The sequence below is a fragment of the Lontra canadensis genome, unplaced genomic scaffold (assembly GCF_010015895.1).
Source record: "Lontra canadensis isolate GAN:19392208 unplaced genomic scaffold, GSC_riverotter_1.0 scaffold89, whole genome shotgun sequence".
NCBI lineage: Eukaryota > Metazoa > Chordata > Mammalia > Carnivora > Mustelidae > Lontra > Lontra canadensis.
The window spans coordinates 4,451,325-4,475,704 of NW_022631083.1; the positions used below are offsets into that span (position 1 = coordinate 4,451,325).

General features: G+C 48.6%; 1 protein-coding gene across 3 annotated transcripts in view; it reads right to left on the bottom strand.

Annotated features, from left to right (window-relative positions):
* Window positions 1-23,367, bottom strand: part of LRRK1 (leucine rich repeat kinase 1) — a 121,082-nt gene extending 97,715 nt beyond the window's left edge. The window contains exons 1-2 of one of the 3 annotated variants that reach the window (XM_032835992.1): window positions 23,334-23,367; window positions 18,070-18,286 (exon numbers count right to left, since the gene is read on the bottom strand). In XM_032835992.1, the coding sequence (XP_032691883.1) occupies window positions 18,070-18,166 (97 nt within the window). In that variant the 5' untranslated portion in view covers window positions 18,167-18,286; window positions 23,334-23,367. Of the gene's footprint in view, window positions 1-18,069; window positions 18,496-21,225; window positions 21,357-23,333 lie in introns of those variants that run through there. The other 2 variants (XM_032835993.1, XM_032835994.1) reach the window with 2 other exon arrangements.
* Between the last annotated feature and the right edge of the window lie 1,013 nt (window positions 23,368-24,380).

Sequence of the window (24,380 nt, forward strand, 5' to 3'; positions counted from 1 at the left end):
GGGTTAAACGCTTCACCAACTGAGCCACATAAGCACCCCTTCCACTTCTTCTTCTTCTTTCTTTTTTTAAACAAATAGATTATACCATGATTCTGTCCTGCAACTTGCTTTTCCCACCTAAAAGTTCTTCTGGATCTGCACATGGAGACCCAGACATCTTATTTTACAGCAGTTCTTTGTCCTCACCAGTGGACTTTTAGAGCATTTCTAATTTTTTTTTTTTATAATTCCCTTTCATGCTGTGCTGAACAACCCGTGTGTGCATTTCTGCTCACCTGTGACCTGTATCTTCAGGTTAATTCAGAGCAGTGGGAGAAGAGACTCTATTGAGCCTTACTTTTGATAAAGATGGCCAATTTACTTTTCCAAAAGTTGCGCCAATTATAGCCTTACTTAGTTATCAACTCAAGATTAGTTAAAACTATGAACATGGAAGAAAAATTATATCCTTGCTTATATTAAATAATATCAAACTTTCTGATTTTTCCCAATTTGAAAAACAAAATAACATATCTCATGGTTGGCTCTGGTTTGCATTTCTTTCCATATCAATGACATTTAGCAAATTTTCATTAGTAGACCCACCATTTCTATCTTTTTCAATGAACAAGGCTCTCTACTTCTATTTTGTTGTTCATTTGGAAATTGGACTGTTCTTTTCCCCATCAATCGGCAAGCGCTCTTTGTGGTACATGTTGAAAGTAATTTTTTACCTGCTTGTTGTTTGTCCTTTGAGGAGGATTTTCTGAAGAAGAGTGCCAACTGTTACGAAATCGCGTTTATTAATCTCCTCTATATTAACTAGGTTTGTGTTGTGATGATAGCTTTTATGTACAAATGTGTGGAAGAGGGCAGGTACACACCAGTATCTGTGATCAGCTACATTTTGTATAAAGGAGGGAGAAATAAGAATCTGTTTTTGCTTGTGTGCATACATACAAAGCAATTCTGGAATGACGTAAAAATCTAAGAACTGTGGATTGATACTTAGGGTTTTGGAACCCTAGGTGTGATCTGGAGATTCGTAGTCAAATGGCTAAAGTTTTTGAATCTTGGCAAGGGGGAAAAAAATGAGGTCATTTGCTCTTCCTTTTCCTCTACAGGTCTTCAGGCAGAGATCCACACCCTCAAGTTCAAACAACAAAAATTGACTCCAGCTGATCTGCCTCAATCCTGGGATGCCATCTGCTTTCCAAATCCAAGCGCAAGCGGACACGAAAGAAGCAAAAAGGCAGGATCGGGGATCCCGCGTGGCTCTCAGAGTTCTAAGTCCGTGCACATAACATTTGCATGGGGATTTGAGGGGAGCCCCACGCCTCATTAGGGGGATGACAACGTGGCCTCTGAATGGTTAAAAGCCAAAGCCACCTACGATATAATGCGTAACAGAAGCCAAGGCGCGCAGCCTCTCCCCGTTGCCCTGAGACAGAAACGCGGAGAAGAGCGTCCGTCTGAGCAGGAGCCGACATTCCGGGGAGCTGTGCAGGTCTGGGGCCGGGTTTCTAGTGTGGTGCGGGGGTGCACCCCGCCGTCTGCGGTTGTCGCCTTCACGGCTCCTTTTCCTATTTGTCAGTGTCCACGCGCGCAGTGCAAGCTTTCTCCGCGCAGTATTAGCACCGGCCGCCTGACAATAGGGCTGTTTGTTTTTATGAGCGATAACCCGCTTATTAAAGCGAGGAGCTCCGCGATTCTCTGTGACCACAAACATCCCAAGAATGCCTGGGCTCCGGACCATGGCCCTTGGCCCACCAGAACCTGCCTTCCGGCGCCCCGCACCATTCCTCCGTGACCCGTGTCCCAGGCTTTCCCTGTGGACGGCGGGAGGCTGAAAGCTATTATTCTCGATACTCAAGACTATTAGAACTTCGAGCCTTACTAAGAGGGCCTGTCTCTTCCCTGAGACATTTGCATTTTGCTGATTTGGCCAAGAGTGGGGGAAAAAAGAAAAGAAAAAAAAAAAAGACTCTGAACATGAGGGAAGAAAAGATTTTGGCTTTAATGAAAATGTTTTGGATTTAAAACTTTAATCGATGACTTTTAATTCAATTAAGTTATAATTAAAACGATTCTATTTTGAGGATTGGATCTGGGCTCTGCGCTTTTTAGTTCTACCCACATTTGAACATGAGGACCAGCCCCAACTTCAATCCTGTGCCTTCGAATAAAATCAAAGACACCTCCGTATTTAAGAACTCCCATTTTAATCCTCAGTATTATTGATCATTTTCCCTGGCAGAAATCCAGCCCAGGGGAGGTTAAAGAACTTGCCCCACAGAGAAAGAGAAAGAAATGGACACAAATTGAGGGGCTACCGATCACACAAGCGGGGTTTCACACCTGTCTGGTGTTAAGTATTCTGCGAACACATTCTAACAATGCCTATATTACAAAGAAGGACTAGGCTGTGGAAAGACTAGGACTTTTTTCTTAAGATTTTATTTATTTATTTAGAGACAGCGAGCGAGAGAGAGAGAGCATGAACAGGGAGGGGCAGAGGAAGAGGGAGAAGCAGACTCCCCACTGAGCATGGGGCTGGACGTGGGGCTCCATCCCAGGACCCCGAGATCATGACCTGACTGAAGACAGATGCTTAACCGACTGAGCTACCCAGGCGCCCCAGGAACCAGAATTTGAAACCAGCTCCTTCTGACTGCAAAGCCCACATTCTTGCCATTGTCACCCACTTTTTCCCACAAACTACACACCTCAGAGATCTCAAAAAGATGCTAGAAGATGGAATTAAGACAGCAGACTGAACCCTGACAGAGTCATCACCTCCTGCCCCAAATCCTTGGAAATTTTAATAAAAAAAAAAATTACCTGGAGCCCCTGGGTGGCTCAGTTGGTTGAGCATCTGACTCTTGGTTTCAGCTCAGGTCGTGATCTCAGGGCCATGAGATGGAGCTCCACACCGGGTTCTGGGTTCAGTGGGGAGTCTGCTTGGGATTCTCTATCTCCCTCTCCATCTGCCCCTTCCTCTCAGCTTGTGCTCTCTCTCTCTCAGATAAATAAGTAAATCATTAAAAAATATATATTAGCACAAGAAAACAAAAAGGACACCTGAGAGGATAGGATATCATGGTATATCAGGTGGAGAAGGTTTGAGCAGTGCTCGGAGCATAGAGGAAGCAGGAGGGCCACCAAGGTCACCAGCAGGGGACTGCAGGGAGGGGGAAACCACAGTGAGCCCCCGTCCAGCCTTTGCTGGGCAGTGGGGCAGGGGGCAGGGTTCTGCCTCTTCTGTGCCAGATGGGAAGTGTGGCACTTCTGCTGGTAAGTGACACCCAGGAGGCTCATGAAGCCCCACCCCCCACCACCAAGAAGACAGGCTCCAGGCACACTCCCGGGGAAGACGCCACAGTCTCTCTGCTCTTCTCTCTGTAGGCGGCGGTGACTGATGCCACATTCGCAGACAACCAAGGGGAATCCCAGCCCCAGACATCAGCATCCAACTCCACACGCACAAACATTTGAGGAAGATGAACACCATAAGGAGAAGCACTCGGTTTCACCTACCGAGCCCACAAGCAGAGGGCAGATTAGCAGGAAGAGGCCTCCCTACCCTCCACTCCCATGCACAGGAAATAAGGCGAAATTAAGCTCTCTGCTTAGAGCCAAGGACCCCGCACCGCTGGAAGCGCATGGGCCCTGGGGCAGGAGAAGGTGGGGGCATATCTCCTCTCAGCCCTCCTTGGGCCCGAGTGTCCCCAAGGGGAAGGGAGCATACAGTGACAAGACTTGCACAGGCAGGGTCTTGCCAGGTCTGAGAGCAGGCATTGCTTTCTGTACCTTTACATACTGCTTGGGGTTTGGCGGGGGTGGGGGGCTCAACACATAACCCAGTCACTGAGATAAGAGAGTATGGGCAAACTCTGGATTCTCCCAGTCCCGATAAAACAGCCACCACCCTCATCCACGAGGAAAGGACGAGGCAGTGCCTGAGCTTCTCTAAGCAGCATCTTGGGCTCTGGCTTTCCAGCATCTCAGGGGCCCGTCTCCACCCAGAACCAGTATTTGTAAAGTGAGAACAAGACCTCAGAATAAGTATGAATGATGTCTTCCAGAGAGATAGGAGGACACGGCATCCACAAACAAGACTTGACTAAAAAGCTCAGAAATGAAAACTATAAGAGTTGCAAAGGAAGGCTCATTGCATGGATGGCAGAGTGGAATGGACAGGGCTGGAGGACGCCTCCATCACCTGCAAGGACAAGCGGGAGGTGCGGCATCCAGACGCAAAGAGGACCAACCAAAAAATTAAGAGACACGGGAGACAATGCTCAATGCTTTGCAAAACATTGTCTGGTAAGAATTCCAGAACTGTCTCTTCAAATAAATAAGAAAAATTCTCAAGGTGATAAAGGATGAGTTCCCCGAAGTGAGAGGATAGCACTCCAGAAGTTGGAAAGGAAAAGTGAGTTTAGAAAACAAGAGAAAAGAAACAGAAAATCAGAAATTGTATAAAGTGAAAACTTAGAGATAAAAAAGAACAAGAAGAAGATCCAGAACTGATTCTTTCAAAAGATTCATGATACAATCTCACTGGAAGATTGATCGACAAAAGAGAAGATGGAGGGGTGGGGTGGGGAGGGAGAGAGAACAATGGTGTCTTCAATGAGAAGGGAGACGAAACTACACAGTAGAGAATTAAATCACGAGACCACCAGAGGAAGCGGGCCTCCTTAAAGAAATGGCGGATGGCAGGAATATTAGACAGTAAGTTCTAGTCCTGGAACATCTTGTCACATCAGAAAGCAAGGAGGGCACCAAAGACTCCTGGGGTCATATCCAAAGACAGAGGAACCAACCCAAAGGAGCTTCTACTGGTCAAAGATGAGTAATTTTAGCATCAAAAATCAAGTAAGTTAAAATCCATGAGCTAATGGTGATACAAGAAAGACCTGTCACTGGTGATCTTTGAAAAATACTAGGGAATTGACTCATTTTCAGAAAAAGGAATAAATAAAGGGAAAGAATGACCCATTCGTTCTGACTTCCCCCCAAAAACTGTAACTTGAGTTACCACAGAGGTGATGGGAGAAAGCCCTTTGAAGACAGATCGCAGCCAATAGATGAAGGAGAAATGACAGACTCAAAATAGCACCACTTTGCAAGCCCAAATGAGACAGCCAGTCGAAGCAAGAATCGATGACTAATAAAACATTTGGACCTTTATAGCAGATTATGAGGGTGACAACATCCGAAATCACTGGACAAATCCCCCCACCAAGGAGAGACCATTAGACATCATTTGACTCCCACCACGGATGAAACGGGAAGTACAAACTGTCTAACATTCTTGCCAGAGCATCTTACGGAATCAGGAAGCCTCTGGATCTCTGGAAACACAGACAGGAATGTGTTAAGCAACACACACCGGATGCAGTCACCAAAATCCAGACTGTGGGAGACAGGCCAGTGTGGTCTGAGCAACAACCAAATTGCAAGGAAAAAGTAAAGGAGGGAGACAGGGAGAAATGAAGAACCGTATCACCAGATGGAACGCAGGGACCTTGATTCAAAACACCGGATTTAGACAAAACAGTGATAAAAACACGTGATGGGCACAGGGACGCCTGGGTGGCTCCAAGTCAATTAACTGGGTGACTCAGTTCAGGTCCTGATCTCTGGGATCCTGGGATCAGGCCCTGAGTCAGGCGGGGATTCTGCTTGCCCCGCCCCCCCATGCTTATGTTCTCTCTCTCTCTCAGATAGATAAATAAAACAGAACACATTACGGGCACAATCAAAGGCATCTGAACACTGACTAGATATCTGATGTTACTAACGAAACGTTTTTATTTTTTAAAAAAATGTATGTGAAAGATACTGGGTTTTTTTTGTTTTTTGGTTTTTTTTGTTTTGTTTTGTTTTGTTTTTAGTCTTTTTAACATGGAATTGGGTTCTAAAATCATCTCAAAAGAGAGGGACCAGGATATGAACAGATCAAGATTTGGCTGTGGTGACGATTATGGAAGTCGGAGCAATGGACACAAAGAGATCCATGACACCATTCTCCCTACTTTTGTAATATGTTCAAAAATTTTCAAAATAGGGGCACCTGGGTGCCTCAGTCGGTTGGGCGTCTGCCTTCGGCTCATATCATGATCCCGGGGCCCTGGAATCGAGCCCCACAGAGGGCTCCCTGCTCAGCGGGGAGTTTGCTTCTCCCTCTGCCCCTTCCCCCAGCTTGTGCTCTCTCTCTCAGTCACTCACTCTCTCTCTCCAATAAATAATAAATAAAATAAATAAATTAAAAAAATAAAATCTTTTTTTTAAGTTTTATAATATAGAAAATGAAAAATAACTAAGATAAAAACATAACATTTCAAAATTCTGCCTAAGCTAAAGATTTATGAAAAGAAAAACAGCTGTTTTAAATCCAGGCCAAAAAACTGTGGTTTCTGAGGAAAAAAAAAAAAAAAACCAACCAAGACAGGGTACTTTTTTCTCTGACTTTTTGGGAAAGGAACTGAAAGACCGGGGCCCAGGGTGGGAGGGAGTACTTTTCATTATATTCCCATATATATATATATATATATATATATATATATATATTTATTTATATTCTGAATTTTATATCAGGTATATGATTTATCTGTGACAAATGAATAAGATAACTAAAAAATATATTTTAAATCCCAATGCCCCTATGAACTTTACGCTAATACACTTGAAAATCTTGATGAAACAGAGCCTATCTAGAAAAATATATTGCCAAAATTAACTCAGGATGAAATGGAAAATTTCAATCTTTAAAGAACTGGAAGCAATGGTAAAATATTGACCCATAAAAAAAGTACCAGGTCTCGATAGTTTTATAGGGAAAAGGTTTTATCCGGCTTCTTGGAAAATAACAATCTTTATCCTGCGCAAACTTCATGTGGGTTGAAAAAGCAAGTTACAACAAGAGTAGCCCGGTAGGAAAATACTTATTTTTACATTTTTAAATATTTAAACTGTTCGGAAAGGAGCAGGATTGCCAAAATGTGAGTTTGGATGCCAACCGCCAGCCCCTTGCCCCACCCCCACTCTGTATATGGGGATAGTGAGCCAGAGGAGGGGTGCCCCCTTTCTCTCAGCTCAAGGGTTGGAACCCAAGCTTGGTTTCCCGAGTCCAGTGGCTGAGGGATGGTGGCACCTCGTGGCTCCAAGATGTCCTCTGTTCACAGCCAGCATACACACCATTGATAGGCTAGTCTTCCGAGAGGGCAGGTCCATGCTGGACCCTTCACGGGACCCGAACCCACCTCTTTAAAGCCCTGGCAAGCCTGCCTAAGAGAGGATCAGAGACTAGGGACCACACGTGCTCCATCTGACAGAGCCAGGCTTTGGGATTTCCTTTTCCTCCGTGAAGCCTCTTCCTTAACCCAGGCAGGAGATGTTGTGGAATTTATGCTGACCCAACCCCAAGGGGACCCACCTGGCAGGACAGAGATAAGATTACTAGACTGCTGGACTCTAAAGATTCCCATATATTTAGCAATGGTATAAATTAGGGCAAAGGGTTCTAAGTATCTTCAAAATAACAGTTACCTGGGGTGCCTGGGTGGCTCAGTGGGTTAAAGCCTCTGCCTTCGGCTCGGGTCATGATCTCGGGGTCCTGGGATCGGGCCCCGTATCGGGCCCTCTGCTCAGTGGGGTGCCTGCTTCCCTCCTCTCTCTCTCTGCCTGCCTCTCTGCCTACTTGTGATCTCTGTCTGTCAAATAAATAAATGAAATCTTTAAAAAAAAAAATAACGGTTACCTTCAGGGGCTAATGGGGGACATGATCAGGGAGCGGTCCAAAGTCATGTTTTGCATCTGAGTCTCCTTTCCCTTCCTCCTGTAATCCATTACCAAGTTCTGCGGTGTATTAAAGAGGGTCACAACTTTTTGCTTTCCCTCCCTTTACGAGGCATCATCTCTCCCACCCTACCTGGCACCTGGACTGGCCTTTTCAACTGTTTTGACCAATGGGGGCAGCAGAGGTGATAAGGAGACAGTGCCTGGCCTGAGCTTCAAGAAGGCCCTGGGAGCTTCAGCTTCTGAATTCCCCTCAATGCACCTGCTATGCTGCAAGGAAGTGGGGGCAGGTGTTTGACGGGGAGAAAGCACATGGGGAGGGAGAAGGCACGTGGGGGAGCGCTGAGGGGGTCAGATGTGCCAGAGATGGAAGAAGGGCCCGGTGCCCGGCCGCTTCCTGGCCCACAGAATCCCGGGGAGTCACACACTGTTGCTTGGAACCAGTGGGTTATAGGGTGGTTTGCTACGAAACAATAAACACCTAAATAAGTCGTGATGGGTTTTGCTTCAGAATAGATCCCAGGTCTGTCCTCCTCTTCTGGCTCCTGCCCCACCCACCTGGGCCACCACCCCAAGAGCCTACAGCTTCTAAATCCCACCCTGTCACTCCTCTGACTGCTTCAATTACTCTCAGAATAAGACCTGAGCCCTTCCCTGGCCTGCCACGGAGGCCCCCCACCCCCATTCAGCCCCCACCCGACATTTTGAGCACCCGCTTTCAGCACACAGGCCATCTCGGGGCTGTGCCAACACACCCAGCTCAGCGCCACGTCATTGCTCTTGCCCTGGGAGGCAGCCTTGGCTGGGAGAGTACTTCCCCAGCCCTTTATGGGGCTGACTTCCACCTTCTGTTCACCTAATTCTGCTTCAATAATGCCAGCTCTCCCCAGACGCCTTCCCTGACCTCTGAGCTAAAAGAGTGCCCTCTGCCCCACACACCCCATCCCTGCACACTGGTTAGCTTCCTTTGTGGCCTTCACACACAGTGTATTTCTCCGGTTTCCCCCTGGAATGTAAGTATCATGAGGACATTTTCCGGCTTTCCCGGTCCTCAGTCTATAGAAGGTTGGAAACAACGTGAGGTGAATGAAGGGGCACAGGAAGGAGAGCTGGGCATATCATCCTGTCTTGTTTTTCAGGATTTTTTTTTTAAACTCTCTTCTTCCCAGTCTTCCCTTGGCTCCCTCCTTCTGCTCAACTGAGCAGACCTGAAATTCAAAGTCCCCTCCTCAGAGAGGTCTTACCCAATAACAATGAAAGAGAGCCCCCTAGTCCCTCTTGAGGCCCTCCTCTTGCTGTAATGTTCTCCTCATCCAGCATCACTCTCTGATTTTTCCTGTTCTTCGCTGTCTATTCCTACCAGAATTACAGTCCCTATGAGAGCAGAGGCTCCTGTTTTGTTCTAAGAACCTAGAACAGTGTCTACCACAAACGGATGCTTAATGAGGGTTGACAGAATCGTGCTGAATAAATAAAACAAACAGAAAATGAGGTCTCAGAAGAAACACCGAGAATGCAGGACATTAAAAAGAACTCACAAGGGGCACCTGGGTGGCTCAGTGCATTAAAGCCTGTGCTTTTGGCTCAGGTCATGATCCCAAGGTCCTGGAATTGAGCCCCGCATCAGGCTCTCTGCTCAGCAGGGAGCCTGCTTCCTCCTCTCTCTCTGCCTGCCTCTCTGCTTACTTGTGATCTCTCTCTCTGTCAAATAAATAAATAAAATCTTTAAAAAAAAAAAAGAACTCACATAGTAAGTGACAATGGAAAAATACTTTTCTAGCAGCATGTTCACTGGCTTCTCTTGGCATCGTGGGAAGTTGCTTCCCGGGTCGTTTATACACATGCTCTGCCTATCAAGTCAACTGACTGCAAATTTCCTTAATAATGCTCTGAACCATGTAATCATTGGTTTACTGTAATTCATTGTAAAAATTCACTGTAAAAATATTGATCTTAATAAATCTGACATAAGCAATCAATTTAAAAATCAACTGAGAAGGTAATAAGACTGACATTAAAATAAAATAAGATAAATGCCATCAGGATCCTAAGGAGAATTCAAGAAGTCACCTCAGACATAACACAGGAACAGAAGGCTTGGAAAGAAACAACCAAGAAAAGGAAAGAGCTTTCTGGAAATCACAGATGAAACATTCAGGAGACGGGACAGAAAATGAGTCAAGAACATCTCTCAAATTTTCAGAAGCAGCAGCGGCACTGGAAAATGCGGGAGAAAAGATGAGCAACATGTATCATAACTACAAGAAGTTCCAGAAAAACCAATAAAACCAAACCCAAAAGGGAAAAAGCAGAGAAGGAAGATATTATCAAAGCAAATACAAGGAATTTTTCTAGGCCTGAACAGCTGGCCTAACCAGTGCCAAGCAGCAGAAATGAAAAAGGACCCTCACCCAGGTCTTGTGTTACGAAGAAGGATTGCAGAAGACCAAGCATACAGGGAAGATTCTAGAAGCTTCCAGAGAGGAGGTTAAAAAAAAAAAAACACCCAAAGGTCACCCACAAAGCATTGGGAGTCAAACCACATTAGAGGACAACAGAGTGGGCTCCTTCATGGTCTGAAAGTGGATGATTTCCAAGGGGGACCCCAGGGAGGGCAAAAAGATGTTTCTGGGAACGCCCAGTCTCTTTGGTGTGCCTGCATAAGTCCCGGGCTAGGAGTCTTCTTGATGTGCTTCCAATAAAAGAGGGGCCAACGACTTCTGAGTATGAGCCAGAAACGTGGGATGGAGGTAAAAAGAAAAGAAGGGGTCCTCACCCCCAGGTCCCCACAGGACAAGGAAGACATGGAATCCTCAGGCCAAATCACTGTGATGGGAACGTATCACTGAAGACCACGAATACGACCCAAAGATGAGAGGACACCCACAGAATTCAGCATGGATGGAGCAGCTGGGAGACGTGGCATAGAAGGGAAGGAAATCGTTTATCACGGCAGGCAGGCCATGGAGACTGGCTTGGCCAATGGAGCAGATGTGCAGGCATATATGCTCCACGTAGAGAAATGGTAATGACCTGAAGATCTAGACTCAGAGGCAGAAAATAGAGACCCTTTTGGGAGCTGACATTGGCGCTTTGCCTTAGAGCCTGCCCTGTATCCCCTGCCTCTTTAACTAGGGGTGTATATTACTTTGATAACATTTCATGTGCATATTCTTGGGTCCTGCGATCATGCTGGGTCATAGGCAGTGATAATCAACTCTTAACCATAATAAGCAAAACGGAGAAATCATCTAGAGGCACTTGAACAGACGGCTGATTGGATAAACATTCTTCTATTCATGCTATCAAATTTGGCTCATGCGGAAAAAGCCTCCAAGACAACTGGAGGGGAAAAACGTCGCACAATGTCTGTACAGTTGAATATCATGCAGGTAAAACCAGGAATACACACAGAAGAAGTGTGTGTGTGTGTGTGTGTGTGTGTGTGTGCGCGCGCGCGCACACAGGCATGGGCACAAGTACAGGGAGAAGTTGGGAAGGAAACTCACTCAGTGAGTTTTGTTTTTTGTCTTTTGCTCTTTTCTTCTTCGTGACAAGTGTCAATAAATAACAAGATGTCTATGTGAAATCTGGATAAACTGAACCCAGGGGGAGGCCAGGCTGGTGAAGGACTTTGAAGGCATATTGGGAGTGCCCTATTTTCCTTCATCAGGGTTCCTGGAAGTGTGTGCGAAAGATAGATACTGAAGTTCAGATTTATAGGCTACTGCTGAGAAGGGGTCCATTCCCAGAGAACTCAAGAATTTCATACAAATCCCTAAATATGGCTGCTTCCAGGTCTGACTCATGGGGACCAGGAAATCCGACAGGTGGAAGAAAATCCTTGTTCTTCTGATCCAGGACCTGGCGAGGTCTACACAGACACCTTCCTGCTCACAGTCTCCTTGGGGGCCTGGAGGTAGGGCTGGAAAGAAAAAGTCCCCTCTTGGCCACTGAATACATGTCAGGTGGGCCCGTGCTACTCCCCAGCGAGCACAGAGGCTGTCCAGTGGGACGGTCCTGCCTGTCCCTGAGAAGTGGAGCCAAGTAAGGGCCAATGTTGGGCAGGGGGAGGCTGGAGGTCAGGGCTGAGGGCTGGGTGAGCTTCAGGCTCTTAGCCCCTAGAATAGATGTTCCCAAGAGCTCACCCGCCACAAGGCAGAGGCAGTTGTGGCAGGGGAAGAGGGGAAGCAGCTCTTTCCCTGGGCCCAGGTGGCCATGGCCTAATGACTCCACAGACCAAGAAGCCAGGAAAAAAAAAAAAAAAGCTCAGTGATAACCGAGTAGAAGCCTGCTCTCTCTTGAAGGCAGTGGGTGGTTTACTGAGCCTGAAATGGAATCCGCACGGAGGGAGGGAGGGCAAGGAATAGGCTTCTAGTTATTTCAAGAAAGGGCATGTTAAGGGATTCTTATCAGCCCAGGTGGGTGGAGCTACATGCCCTGAGGGCAGGTCTGGTCTTGCAGCATAAACTTCCTAACAGAGTTGCCCACAGCCAGGCTGGCGTTATCTGAGAGGCAGTCAGTTCCCCATCGCTAGGAGTAAGCAAGTACATTCTGGAGAAATATCCAGATCTAAGCCTCAGATTAAGGGTAATGTTAGAAGCCCCATCGAACCCAGAGCTTCTGTGTTTGGGCAGGACTCTGTGGGCACAAGGCACAGCTGTACTAACCACTGCCCTCATGGATGGATGCCCACAGCCGTTTCTCCCACCCCCCCAGGCCACCACTGGGCCTCTCATCCCTTCACCTTCCTCAGTAAGGGACTCCTTACTGGGTACTGGCTACAGTCCCTGCAAGGCCTAGTGCTGCTTCTGAGGCCAGGCTGAGGGTGAGGCCGCCCTATGGACCACAGACTCCTTCCAAGCAAAGCCCTGTCTACCCTCCTGGCTCCCAGAGTGTGAACCTGGAGGGACACGGGCTCCGGAAACCTGCTAAAGATGTGGGCGGGCAGTTCTGCTGGGAGAGGCCCGGATCAACGCAGACCAGCCCCCTGTCCCTGGTAGGATTTCTAACATTGGTCCTCCAAGAAAGCACACTCCCCCTGGAGGGGCACTTCCTGTTTCAGCCTCTTTCCTGGTTCTCTTTCTGGAAGGCAAGAAGAGCCCCGACTTGAGCCAACCACCTGACTCTTGGGAAGTCATTTTTAATACAGATTTGAAAAAGCCAAAAGAAAAAGAGGAGGGCACTGAAAGTAGCTGTGTAAAAACCTGGGGTTTGAAGACCTTCTGGAAGGTTCCTTGTCCACCTTTGGTCCATGCTGGTTCAGGGGAGGACAGTGCTCTGAGAGGCAGGCAGCTGAAGTCAGGGCTGCTCGAAGAGCGGTGGGGTCTCTGAGCCACCCCTGCCCCGGGGAACGTGACGTCTCCCCTAATCCTCCAGAAAAGTCTCGCCAAGAGTCCTTGGCCTGAATTATCTAGAAGTTTGTTCACCTCTCCACTTGCCAGGGAGCCTCACCTCAGCTGGCAGAACAGGTTTTTCCACTCTGAGGAGTGTCAGGCACTGAAAAATGTGTCAGGGTGTGTTTGTTCACACAGACTGCCCCACAGCCCCGGCCCCCCCTATCTCACTGACCCTCGTTCTATCAACTCCTGCTCTCCACTCCTCCAGGCTTTCTAAACGTTCCTCTTGCACCACAAGCCAGTTGACTGCTGACGGTGCCAATAAGGTTGCAACGTGCCTTCCTGGGACACACTGGTGCCCCACAAACACGGGACAGGCACACCCAGACCCCTGGCCCCACCTGGCAACTGGAGAAGTGCTCGAACCTTGGTGGGCTTTGGAAGGGCTAGCCGTTCTAAGCAGGAACAAGGTGACTTATACGGTCAGAACAGGTAGGGGCGCGAGAAACACACCTAGGATACATCGGTATGCAAACAAAATGCCATCACCCAAAACCCCGAAGTAAAACACGAGTTCTTCCCTGATTTTCATTAATGGTTGGATCTTTTTCTAAACTATGTTTGGAAGCCTAATAATAACTTCACTGTTTCCAAAGCATGACGTCTTCCAAGCATTTTTTAAAAAGAGAGAGCTTCTAAAAGAGAGAAAGCTGCTCCTACAGGGACTATAATTTGAGTCTTATCAGTTTGCTTCCTGGCCAGTTTTCCTTCCTTGGCTCTGGGAGGGGGCTGTGTGATAAGCTTCCCTGGGGGGATGTGGGAGGTGAGTGGATAGGGGAGGTGCGGAGGGGAAGGAGGGGAAGCAGGACTCCCTGGGATCCCAGGAGGTCTGGGGAGAAAATGAGCAGAACAAATCTGGCTCTTCTGCTGGGGACACAGCCCTGGACGGTGGGTACAAATATTCCTCCATTGGTTTCAGAAAGAAATGAGGAGGACATTGGCCAGTTGGAGCAACGTTGGCCTTCAAAGTGAGCACTGAGCTGTGCCAGTTAGGTGTGCCACAAAACATCGATATTTAAAGAGTCAACACTTTCAAAAATAAATGGCAGTGTTATTCTTCCAGCTGCAAATGTAATGCAAAACAAAACAACACGGAAAGGGAACACATGCTCAGTGCAGAAAACATAAACCCTACTCATGAGCCAAGAGCAGTGGCTCTGATCTCCAAGTGACTGTGTTACCCTGGGAATGTGCCCTGCCCCCGGGGCTGTGGTCTTGGTGTGCAGATTTGTGTTTTGTGAAAATAAAATCCAAACATGGGGTGTTTTTAAAATTGGGCCTGCAGAGCTTTGGGGTGAAGGGGAAGGCCAGCAGGGGGGATTCACCAACCCCACCCCTCAGGACGGCCCATCAGGGCAACTCCATGGTCCACTGGTACACAGGCTCCAGGCAGGAATTCCTCAGGCTGCTTAACCAGATAAGTAACAACATATAAGTACAACACATCGTACTTTTCAGAGGATTGAAGCCCACCAACTCCCGTCACGGCAGACGGAATGACAGGCACCTCTGTCTGCATCCACAGCCTGGCCACGGCCTCCTGGTGGATGGCTGGAGCTCTTCATTTGGGCTCCCCCACGTGACTTGCTTTGGCCAAGGGCAACAGGGCACCATTCTGGGCCATGGCCTTAAGAGGACTGGTGTGTTTCTGCTTTCTACACTAGGAGTCTCTGCCCCTGGGGGTGGCAGGTGGGGGTGGGGGACAGACGTCATTAGCATTAATGCTCATCACTCTAGCTAATGCGGTTAGTAGTGGCTCCTTAACCCAGAGTCACAGGTAACAGACTAAACCTTCTCAATGCCTGTGAGGTCCTATGGAGGTCCCCGCGGGGATACTGTTCTGAGGAAGAGACAGGCAGGAAGGGCAGGGGAGGGTCCTCCTCTGCCCTCATTCTTCCACCACTGTGCGGGGAGGGGGGGTGGGAGGTGCTGGGGAAGGAGGGGCGGGGCTGATGTCTGGCCACCAAGTAAACAGTCCATGGCCAGCAGGATGGGAGTGCTGAAAGGTTTCATCCCCTCCCTCAGCTCCAATGGCCGCTCTCCCCTCTCAGAATATGGGCATCTTTGCACTCCATGCAGTCCTCATGAGAATTCAGTTACTCTTATAATTCCTTAATAGAGAATATAATTTCCATAAAGCTAAGCCACAGGACAGAACTTTCCAGTGCATTTCAGGCCACTTGTCTCTTACCTTTTTCAACTCTGTGGTTTAGGTGTTTTGTCTGCACATAAACACCTCCCTCAGCAATCCGGGATTCTCAAGACATCACCTCCTATGTGGGTTCCCCTCCCTCCAACCCCAGCATCTAGAACAGCACCCAGTGGGGGCTGCATGACTCCCCTAGGCTCCTGTCCTCTTGTGGGTGTTCCATGGTTCTCTCAGAACAGGGTAGTGGGGGGTCCTGAGATTCCCCTGGGGAGGAAGCCCTGTAGCAGAAAAGACATTTCTGAGCTGCTTCCTCCAGCCTGGTGGGGAACCTACTGTAGGAGTAGGGGAAAGGCCAGACAGATCTCAAAAGGAAAGAAAAAAAAAAATGGGGGCTGCGGCGTCTCAACGCTCCACCTCCCAGTGCATCTGAACATTTTCTGGTTATCTGTCCTATCTCAGGCCTGGAAGGCGGGGCTGGTTCCAGGTCTGTTCAGTGTCCCTTGGCCCAGGTCCCAAGGATCTGTAAGACTTAGTGAGGATCCCTGGGCCCCTCAGAAAACCATCACATCAGTCTTGCAACTCTATGGGTAGAACAGAAGGTCAGCATGGCCCGAGCATCTATTAGAAACACAGAATCTCGGTGTCCTCGGACTGACACAGTAAGAATCTGCATTTCACCAAGATTCCCAGGGGACTCAAGTATATACTGCAGTTTGAGAAGTTCTGTTCTATGGGACCCAAACACTGTAGACCAGTTGATTCTCTGCATATTAGAATCATGGAAAGGGGGTGGAAAAATTTTTTTAAACACCCATACTTGCCCTTCCCCAAAAATGCTGCTCAAGTGAGTCTAGGGGGTGCCTGGGCATTGGTGGTGTAGACACCCCCAGTGTTTCTGGTAGGGTAAAGACCTACTCATTTAGATCATTAGATCACCAACTCCTGACCAGGAAGGGGACAGGGCAGATCCTCTCTTGGGCTTTTCCGGCTGACACTGTCACCCACCCAGTAAGCCCCAGTGTCACCGCCCCATCCTCATTCCTCAGGATTGCTAAGAGGAGAGACAGATGGGATAACTGGAAAGTACTGGAAAGTAGAGGTACTACTCAAAAACCCGATATCGTGTTCTACTGCAGGTCACCTTGATCTCATGCTAACAAGGGGAGACCTTTCTAACGAGTAATGGCAATAAGACATAGTCTTTTAAGACAGAAACAACTGTTCAAAAGATGCGAGTAGAACATTCTGAGAACATTTAGTGCTCAGCGATGTCGAGAAACCAATTCTTCTCCCCTTTCATAATTTGATTTATGTGCAAAGCAATCTTCCAGAAACATCGCCCTAGTTAGCTTTGGGGCATTTTCAATGGAGAGAGACACTCAAGTTAATGAACAAAGTGTTTGCCCAGCCAGGCACGATGCTGCACCCCTAACTTCATGGGCCTCTCAAACCCCACATACGGGCCCTCTCAAACCCCACACGGTGGCCTAGAGAATTCAAGAACGAAGACAGGGTTCCAATAGCAGTTCTGCCACTTCCAAATTGTTGACCTCCACCAAGTGTCTACGCATCTTTTACTCTCAAGTTCCTCGGCTATAAAATGGGGATAAATGGCCATTTTCTAGGTCATTGTGAGGATCAAATGAGACGATTTCCTAAAGCACCAAATCCAGTGCCTGCTATGCACCCAGGGCCAAATACTTTTCATTAACAGTGTCAATGCCAGAGGCACCTGGGTGGCTCAGGGGGTTAAGCTTCTGCCTTCAGCTCAGGTCATGATCTCAGGGTCCTGGGATCGAGCCCCACATTGGGCTCTCTGCTCAGCAGGGAGCCTGCTTCCCCCTCCCTCTGTCTGCCTCTCTGCCTCCTTGTGATCTCTCTCTCTCTGTCAAATAAATAAATAAAATCTTAGAAAAAAAAAACAGTGTCAATGCCATCCTCTCAACTTGGGTGAAATGGTGTTAAAAGAGGTACAACTCTAGCAGAACTCTGGCAATCCACAGAAAGAGGCTTAAAAGTGTTCAAACCTAATAATCACACTTCTATACCTGTATTTTATGGAAATGGTCTCAAACCATGTAGAAAAAGATGGTAGTGGGATGGTTTTGGTAAGAGCCAGTAAACAGAAGCAACCCGAATATTCCCACACATCCGACAGGGGAGTAAGGACTAAGTCGATCACTTTATACAGTGTTCCCACATGAGATGGTGTTTTACTAGATCACATGAGCTAGGTGACTGGCAAAGTTAGGAGAAAAAAGTAGGATACTAAACTGTATACACTATAAAATTAAAACAAAATCCCTGGCACCCAGATTACAGGACTGGACGAGAACGTACCAAGCTACTAGCAGTTCTTGGATTTAGGGCGGTGGGACTCCTGGCGAGTTTTTTCCCCCTACTTCTCTTTATTTTTTTTCCTTTTTTTTCAATTTTTCTTTAATAAACATGCATTACTTTTATCATGAGAAAACAAAACCAAATCCCCATTAAAAAAACTTTTTAACCAACATGATGTAATGCCCTGATTCTTAAGGTCTTTGACTCCATAATAAATTTTGTCCCCCAGCCCTTCAATGTTCAGAATTTAAGTGAGAATCCCAAGATATACTTTATGATGAGACTTTCGCCGAGTCATTGGCCTTTTTAACCTTTGGTCGAAAACCCTTTGCTCTGGACTCCCCGCAGCACGCCAACGGCAGGTGACACCCCGCGCCAGGCTGGCCTGGCTCTTACCATTACGGGTCTCCATGGCACGTTCCGGACACACAGCTGAGCCCTCTGGCCCCACACACCAGTACATGCTGGGCGGTCGTCGAGACATGCCAGCCATCGACTCTTGGGTGGCCGCTCTCCGAGTCAGTCCTGGCCGGGGTCACCGCCGCCACCGCTGCCCAGAGGATGGACTAAGGCACAGACACTCAGTCATGGCTGAGCAGAAAGCTGTCTGGTTCTGGTGGTGAAAAATATAAAATCAGAAAGTTTCTTCTTGTCAAGTCCCTTCCTGCTCCCTTGCATACATTTACTATTTTATGTCGCCCTTTGGTGTCCTTCTCCTTTGCCAACATTCCTCCTTGCATTTCATCTGTCTAGCCACGCCCAGTCAGGTGGGGGCAGGGAAAGACGGAGCTCCCCCCACCCAACCTTGCTCCCCACGGATCATGGCTACTTAAAGAACAGTCTCGAGGGGCGCCCGGGTGGCTCAGTCAGTTAAGCCTCCAACTCTTGACTTTGGCTCAGGCCATGATCTTAGGGTTGTGAGACTGAGCCCCACACTGGGCTCTGCAATGGGTATGGAGCCTGCTTAAGATTCTCTCTTTTCTTCCCCAATACCCCCCTCCCCGCTCATGCTCTCTCGTGCTCTCTCTCTCTCTAAAACGAAAACCGAAAAGAAAACAAAAACAAAAACAAAAACAGTCCTGAAGAAACCCCAACAATCGCAGACACCCCTGATAAAGGGTTCAGTCATTGTTCAAACAACACGTCAACGTTGTCAATAGCACAGCGACACCAATAAAACTAAATGAGGCTTCTGCTTTCCGAGGTTCACACTCTGAGTTGGGGTAGGGCAGACTCACTTCACAACTGAACACAATACAAGATCTTCCCTTTGCCCAGAACAAACTCTTCCGGAAGCCCAGAGGCGAGATTGTAATCTCAAAGAGGCAGGTAGGCAAGGATCCCGAAGAGAAGGGGTCCAGAGGGCGTTGGTACTGATTATGAAGACAAGTCTGTCTGAGCCCTGGGGGATAACAGAAAGGAGCCCCACATGTTTTGCCTGCCTGGGTACTTTGGCAGTGGCTGGAGGCATTTCTGGTTGTCACAACTTGGGGTCTGGGGTTCTACAGGCATCTAGCCGGTAGAGGTCAGGTTCATTACTAAACATCTTATAATACACAGAGCAGCCACCCACAACAGAGAATTATCTAGCCTGAATAGTTCCGATTATCTGCAGAAACCCTGAGTTAGATTAAGCTTGATGTCCCCAAACTAACCAGGCTGTGATAACTGCTGAAGCAGGGTGTTGCTCTCTCATACTGGGCTCCCACTGAGCCTGGGGCCGGGTGCGGGGGGGGGGTCCCCCAACACAGGTGCCTATCCTGCTATAATGATTAAATCTCCAGAATTGCCTTGAGGGCAAGACCCAGGTCCAGCTCGGGCCTGGCATGGGATAAATTGCACAATGGGAGGGGATTACTATGTGAAATGCACGTGTTTCTATTAGTGTTTGCAGAGTCTATCTATATGTAAGCACGGGGTCATTAGCCACTATCCTTTCAGACAAATAACGGAAATGGAAAGTGATCTAATGTAGTAAGAAAAAAAAAATCAAGGTCATGTAAGTCATGCCCAAGACAATATAGAAAGGAATAAAGCACAATCTGAACATCAAAGGCTTAGACCGTCTCTGTCACATGTCAGCAGTATGACCTCAAGCCGAAACTTACTTACATGTGTCTCAGTTTTCCCATCTGTTAAAAATAGACATGCACCCTCTCACCCAGGTGACCTCGGAGGGTTGCTGTGTGATTTCAAATAAGGTAAATTTTTCCCCAGTCACTTTCTATAATAGGGACAGAAGTGGTCCTCCCCTACAGTATCAGCAGGAGGACAGAGAGACCATCTAATTACCAAGTTCAGAGACAATATCAATGCTGGGGGGCAGACACATGGTCTCCCCACCGAGCAGGTTGTAGACGGTGTCCTGAACAGTGTGGGCACTGAGCAAGCTACAGAATAAGGCTAGGAGGGCACTGGAGCTTTCTCATCTTAGGTCCTGGAAATCAGGCCCCGGTAGGCTAGACTCCTACAGGCAGGGGAAGGTCAAGGAGCTAGGAAACCCCTCCCCTAGAAGCCATGTCCATTATGACCTTCCCCCGTCCCACGTTTCTGAACCGAAGAGTGAGAGGTTGCAGCAAACCATATTTAGGAAAACCTGTGTTTGGAGTCTGGGAGCCTGAACAATCCAAGGAGGAATGATCCACCTGGACAAAATGTAGGAGACCATCAAAGCTTTCTAAATTGTAAAATCTGATTAGGAAAACCAGCTTGAGACAAGAACACAGTGAAGCACCAAACCATCTCATCTCTGTTTTAAACTAAAAGCTCCGAATCCTACAGTAACATTCAGAAACCAAGGAACACAGTGGCCATCTGCTTTCAAACACCTCTTAAAATCAGCTACCACATCTACCCAACATCTTAAAAAAATCCAAATGCTAGTAGATGTTCCTTCTGAAAACAGAAGTGTCTTACCATAGAATGCTTTTAAGTTAAAAAAAAATCTTTAAAATATTTTAGGCCAACCCTTGCCCAGCACATTTTGTTCCCCTTTTCATTTTCAGTTTCCTTTTGAAAATCTCTTTACCGATGGAGGATGGAGGATATTACAACCGGAGCAGTTTTTCAACTGTAATTTGTATGTCGGCTTAGACTCTAAGGTAGAAGTTTTAAAGTGAGGTAACTCAACTTTTGCTTAATCTTCGCCCTCAAACGGATCTTTGCTTCTTCCTACTTCCTTTGGGTTCAGACCAGCACAACAAATCATGGTTATAACTTCCATGTCTTGTTTTCATTATGGTGTACACATCCTTAAGAGGGCTTCAAGAGGTTTTCTGTCATGATCATTTTAATACCTTTTAAAACCTCACCAATTTTTCGTTTGCAAATCTTTATACTGGCATTAATGAACAATACCTGAATACTTAATGGAAAAAAGTGGGGGGGAACCTGACATTCATTGGGCAAATGTTTTCATTGGGCCCTTTCTATGAGGAGGGAACTCCATGAGTTCAGGAAACTTTACAGCTTGTGGGGAAGGTACAAGTAAGTGAGTGCTTGCTACAAAGTTTCTGACAGAGGAGAAAGGCAGGAGATTCAGGACCTGCTCACCTGTCTTTTCAGGAGGCTTGGAAAGGATTGCCAGTACCAAAGGGCTGGAAGACGCTTGCAAATGAAGCATGTTAGCAATGCTCATATTATCCGGTAATTTTTTGAATGAAAAGTGTGGTGGTAGAGATGCTTGATCCAAAGTCTTCGATATCCCTTTGGCACTACTATACTCCCCTGATCAGTTACTGGCTTGTTTCCAAAATGTGTTTAATGGATTCATGGACATCAAAATACCAAGGAGCTACAGACAAGAAATGTGTAGGTCTCAGTCCCAGATGAACACCCAAAGGTTTGGGAACAGAAGTTCTTCATGAGTCTGAAACCACAAATAAGTTACGCCTGTCCATTAGCCATTCGATTCCTGCGCCTGTATGTACTGAGCACCTCTTAGTTCTGGCAGAGAAGAGCAGCAGTGAGAAATGCTGGTGCCTACAAATGGTCTCGAACCCCTGGAGCTCCAGTAGAGAGTGCCAGGCAGTTAAAGGAGAGAGCTAATAAATGAAGAAGGACCATAATGCCAGTGGGGACCCCAGATGGACACTGAGCAAGGGATGTAAAAAAGAGGCTGGGTTTAGAGGGGGGTGGCTGGCCCTGTGAAGAATCAGGGGTCAAGACAGCAGACACCACACGCTGAAGAGTGAGATGGGCCAGGGTGGCTGGGGCGGGGGGGTGTGGTGGGGTGACATGGGCAATGGTCATGTGGTTCATGATGCCAGACTCCAAACAAACCGAGGGAAAGGAGGTATCCTATATTTCATGCCAGTCACAAGGAGAAATTATTGCAGGGTTCTAAGAAGAGGACTGACACATTCTGATTTACCTAGTTTTTAAAAAAATCACTCTGGATGTCAAATAGAGAACTGGAGAGGGGAGGATTGTAATCATACAGAAATGGGTGCTCCTACTTTAGACTAGGATGAAGACTGAGAAAGAAGGGTTGGACCCAGACACACAGGTAAGCCCAACTCAACTTGGTAACAGACTGAATTCAAGGGATGAGGGTACAGGATAGAGGAAAATTCCCAGCAACTGAGCAACTGAGTTAAATATGGGCCTATTCCCTGAGATGTGGAAGTTTGGGGGCAGGAATGTTTGGCTGACCCCAAAACCTCCTTTAGGGACAAGTCAGGTGTGAGGTTTGTATGTTTGTAACTTAATTTTTTTATTCTTCCCAGACAGAAGCAAAAATACTTAGTCAATCTAGTCGACCGTTTAATGTCTGGGTACCTAGTTACAATGTTGACTGGCTGGCAAACTCTAAAAAGAGTGTATTCAGTGAGAGCCTTGCTAAAAACTTAACCTCGGGCTCCTGTTTTCTCTCTCTCTGAACCCTGCCAATGTGTTTGGGGAGAAAACTTCCTGGCCTCTAACCATGCAGGGAGAAGGTAGGCTGGCCAGAAGTCCCCAGATTCTCCCTCACCATCTCCCTCTGGCCACCAGCCTTCCCAGGCTCCCTCCTTACCCTGTCCTGGACCTCACTCATCTCTACACCCCTGCCAGGCAAGGTGGCAGAGATGGCGGGTTTTACGGGGACCTGCCAGAGCCTGGTCCCTTGGGCAGAGACCCGGCCCAGGCTTTGCAGGGCGGGGTGGGGGGGCTGGCGCGCTTGGCAGACCCTCAGAAGCAGCTCCCCGCCCCCCGCCCCCGGGGGCCAGAGATCCTGGGCAGAGCCTCCCCGTCACACACACACGCACACGCACACGCACTCACACTCACCCGCACCCTGGCGCGCTCACACTGGGCCCGTGCGGGGCTGAAGGAAATGTCTGTAGAGACATCTGTAGAGACTCCCTGTATCTCTTCCCGACTTTTGTTTTTTTGCCCCTGCTCCTCCGACCCCCGGCACGGCCCGCGCGGGATTTCGGGGTGGCCTTCCAGGGCCCCGCACCCTCCCTCACTCCGCGGGCCGGGGAGGCCGCGGGGCCACGAGACCGGGGTCGCCCGCGCCCTCGGTGCATCCCCCCCACCCCTCCCGCAAGGGCCACCTCGGCGGAGCACGCGACCGCCCGGAGCGCGGGCCTGGACTGCGGGGGCCCGGGGCTCCCCGAGACCCTCCGCAGGAAGCAGCCAGGGCCCCCGGTTGGGGCGCGGGCCGGACGGGTGCTTACCTGCGGCTGCGGCGGCGGCGGGGCAGAACCCGGGACGCCTGGGACGCGGGGCTGGGCGCGCGGGGCCGGGCGGGGCGGACACCAGCGGGCTGGGGCCTGGCCGTCCCCCTGCCCTCCGCCCCCTGCGCCTCCCGCCGCGCGCGCCGGGGCCGGGCCGGGCCCAGACGCACTTCCTCAATCCTGCGGCCCGCGGGCGGGAGGCGCGGAGAGCGCGCACGGCGAGGGTCCGCAGAGGCTGCTGCGGCCCGCGACGGGCACAGGGCGGGGGGGTGGGGGTCCGTGTGGCGGCCCGCCTCAGTTTCCCCAGCCGGAGGTGCCCAGATGCACCGCTCCTGCCCGGGAGACGACGGGGCCCGTGGGCCCTTGCAGCGCGAGGTCTCCTCCAGGTTTGGGTACCCTGCCCGCTCCTGGCGGGGCAGGCGCAGCGACAAGATTGGTCGGTTCCCAGCTCAGCCCAGCTTTCACTGTCCCCTTGGCTCTGCTCGGGGGCAAAATCCAACGACTAACGTCTGACTTGTACTAGGTGTAGACTCGCAGTAAATACTTAAAAGTCAGGCAAACATTCATTTATGTACAATTCCGTATAGGGCAGTATAAAAATACGTATTTTTAATGCTTTTGTATTTTGCAAACTGTGCCCCTCCCGTCACAAGAATTTATTTAATTATGGATGCACATATAAAGATGTCACTCTCTGGTGAATCCTTTTAAATGGTGTGGGCTGTTTTAGTAGATAAGACAGGGGGGAATTGTTGGCAGTTTTTGTTTCGACTGAATATAAGTATGTTCATCACACCGCGGAGGCCACTCTCTGAAGGCGGACAGCCCTCAGATTTGGCTCCACGTGCGAACCCCAGAAAGAGAAGTCTGCTCAGAAAAAAGCAGATGGTTCTATGGTTCTGCAGCCTGGCAGGACCCGCGCCCTAAACGCTTCTCATGGAACGTTACAAGAGATTTAGGGCAAGATGGAGGCAAATCCCCACCACCCTCACTGCCATTTCACAAAGGCCGGGCGGACGCAGGGCCCCCGCACGACCCCCGCACGAA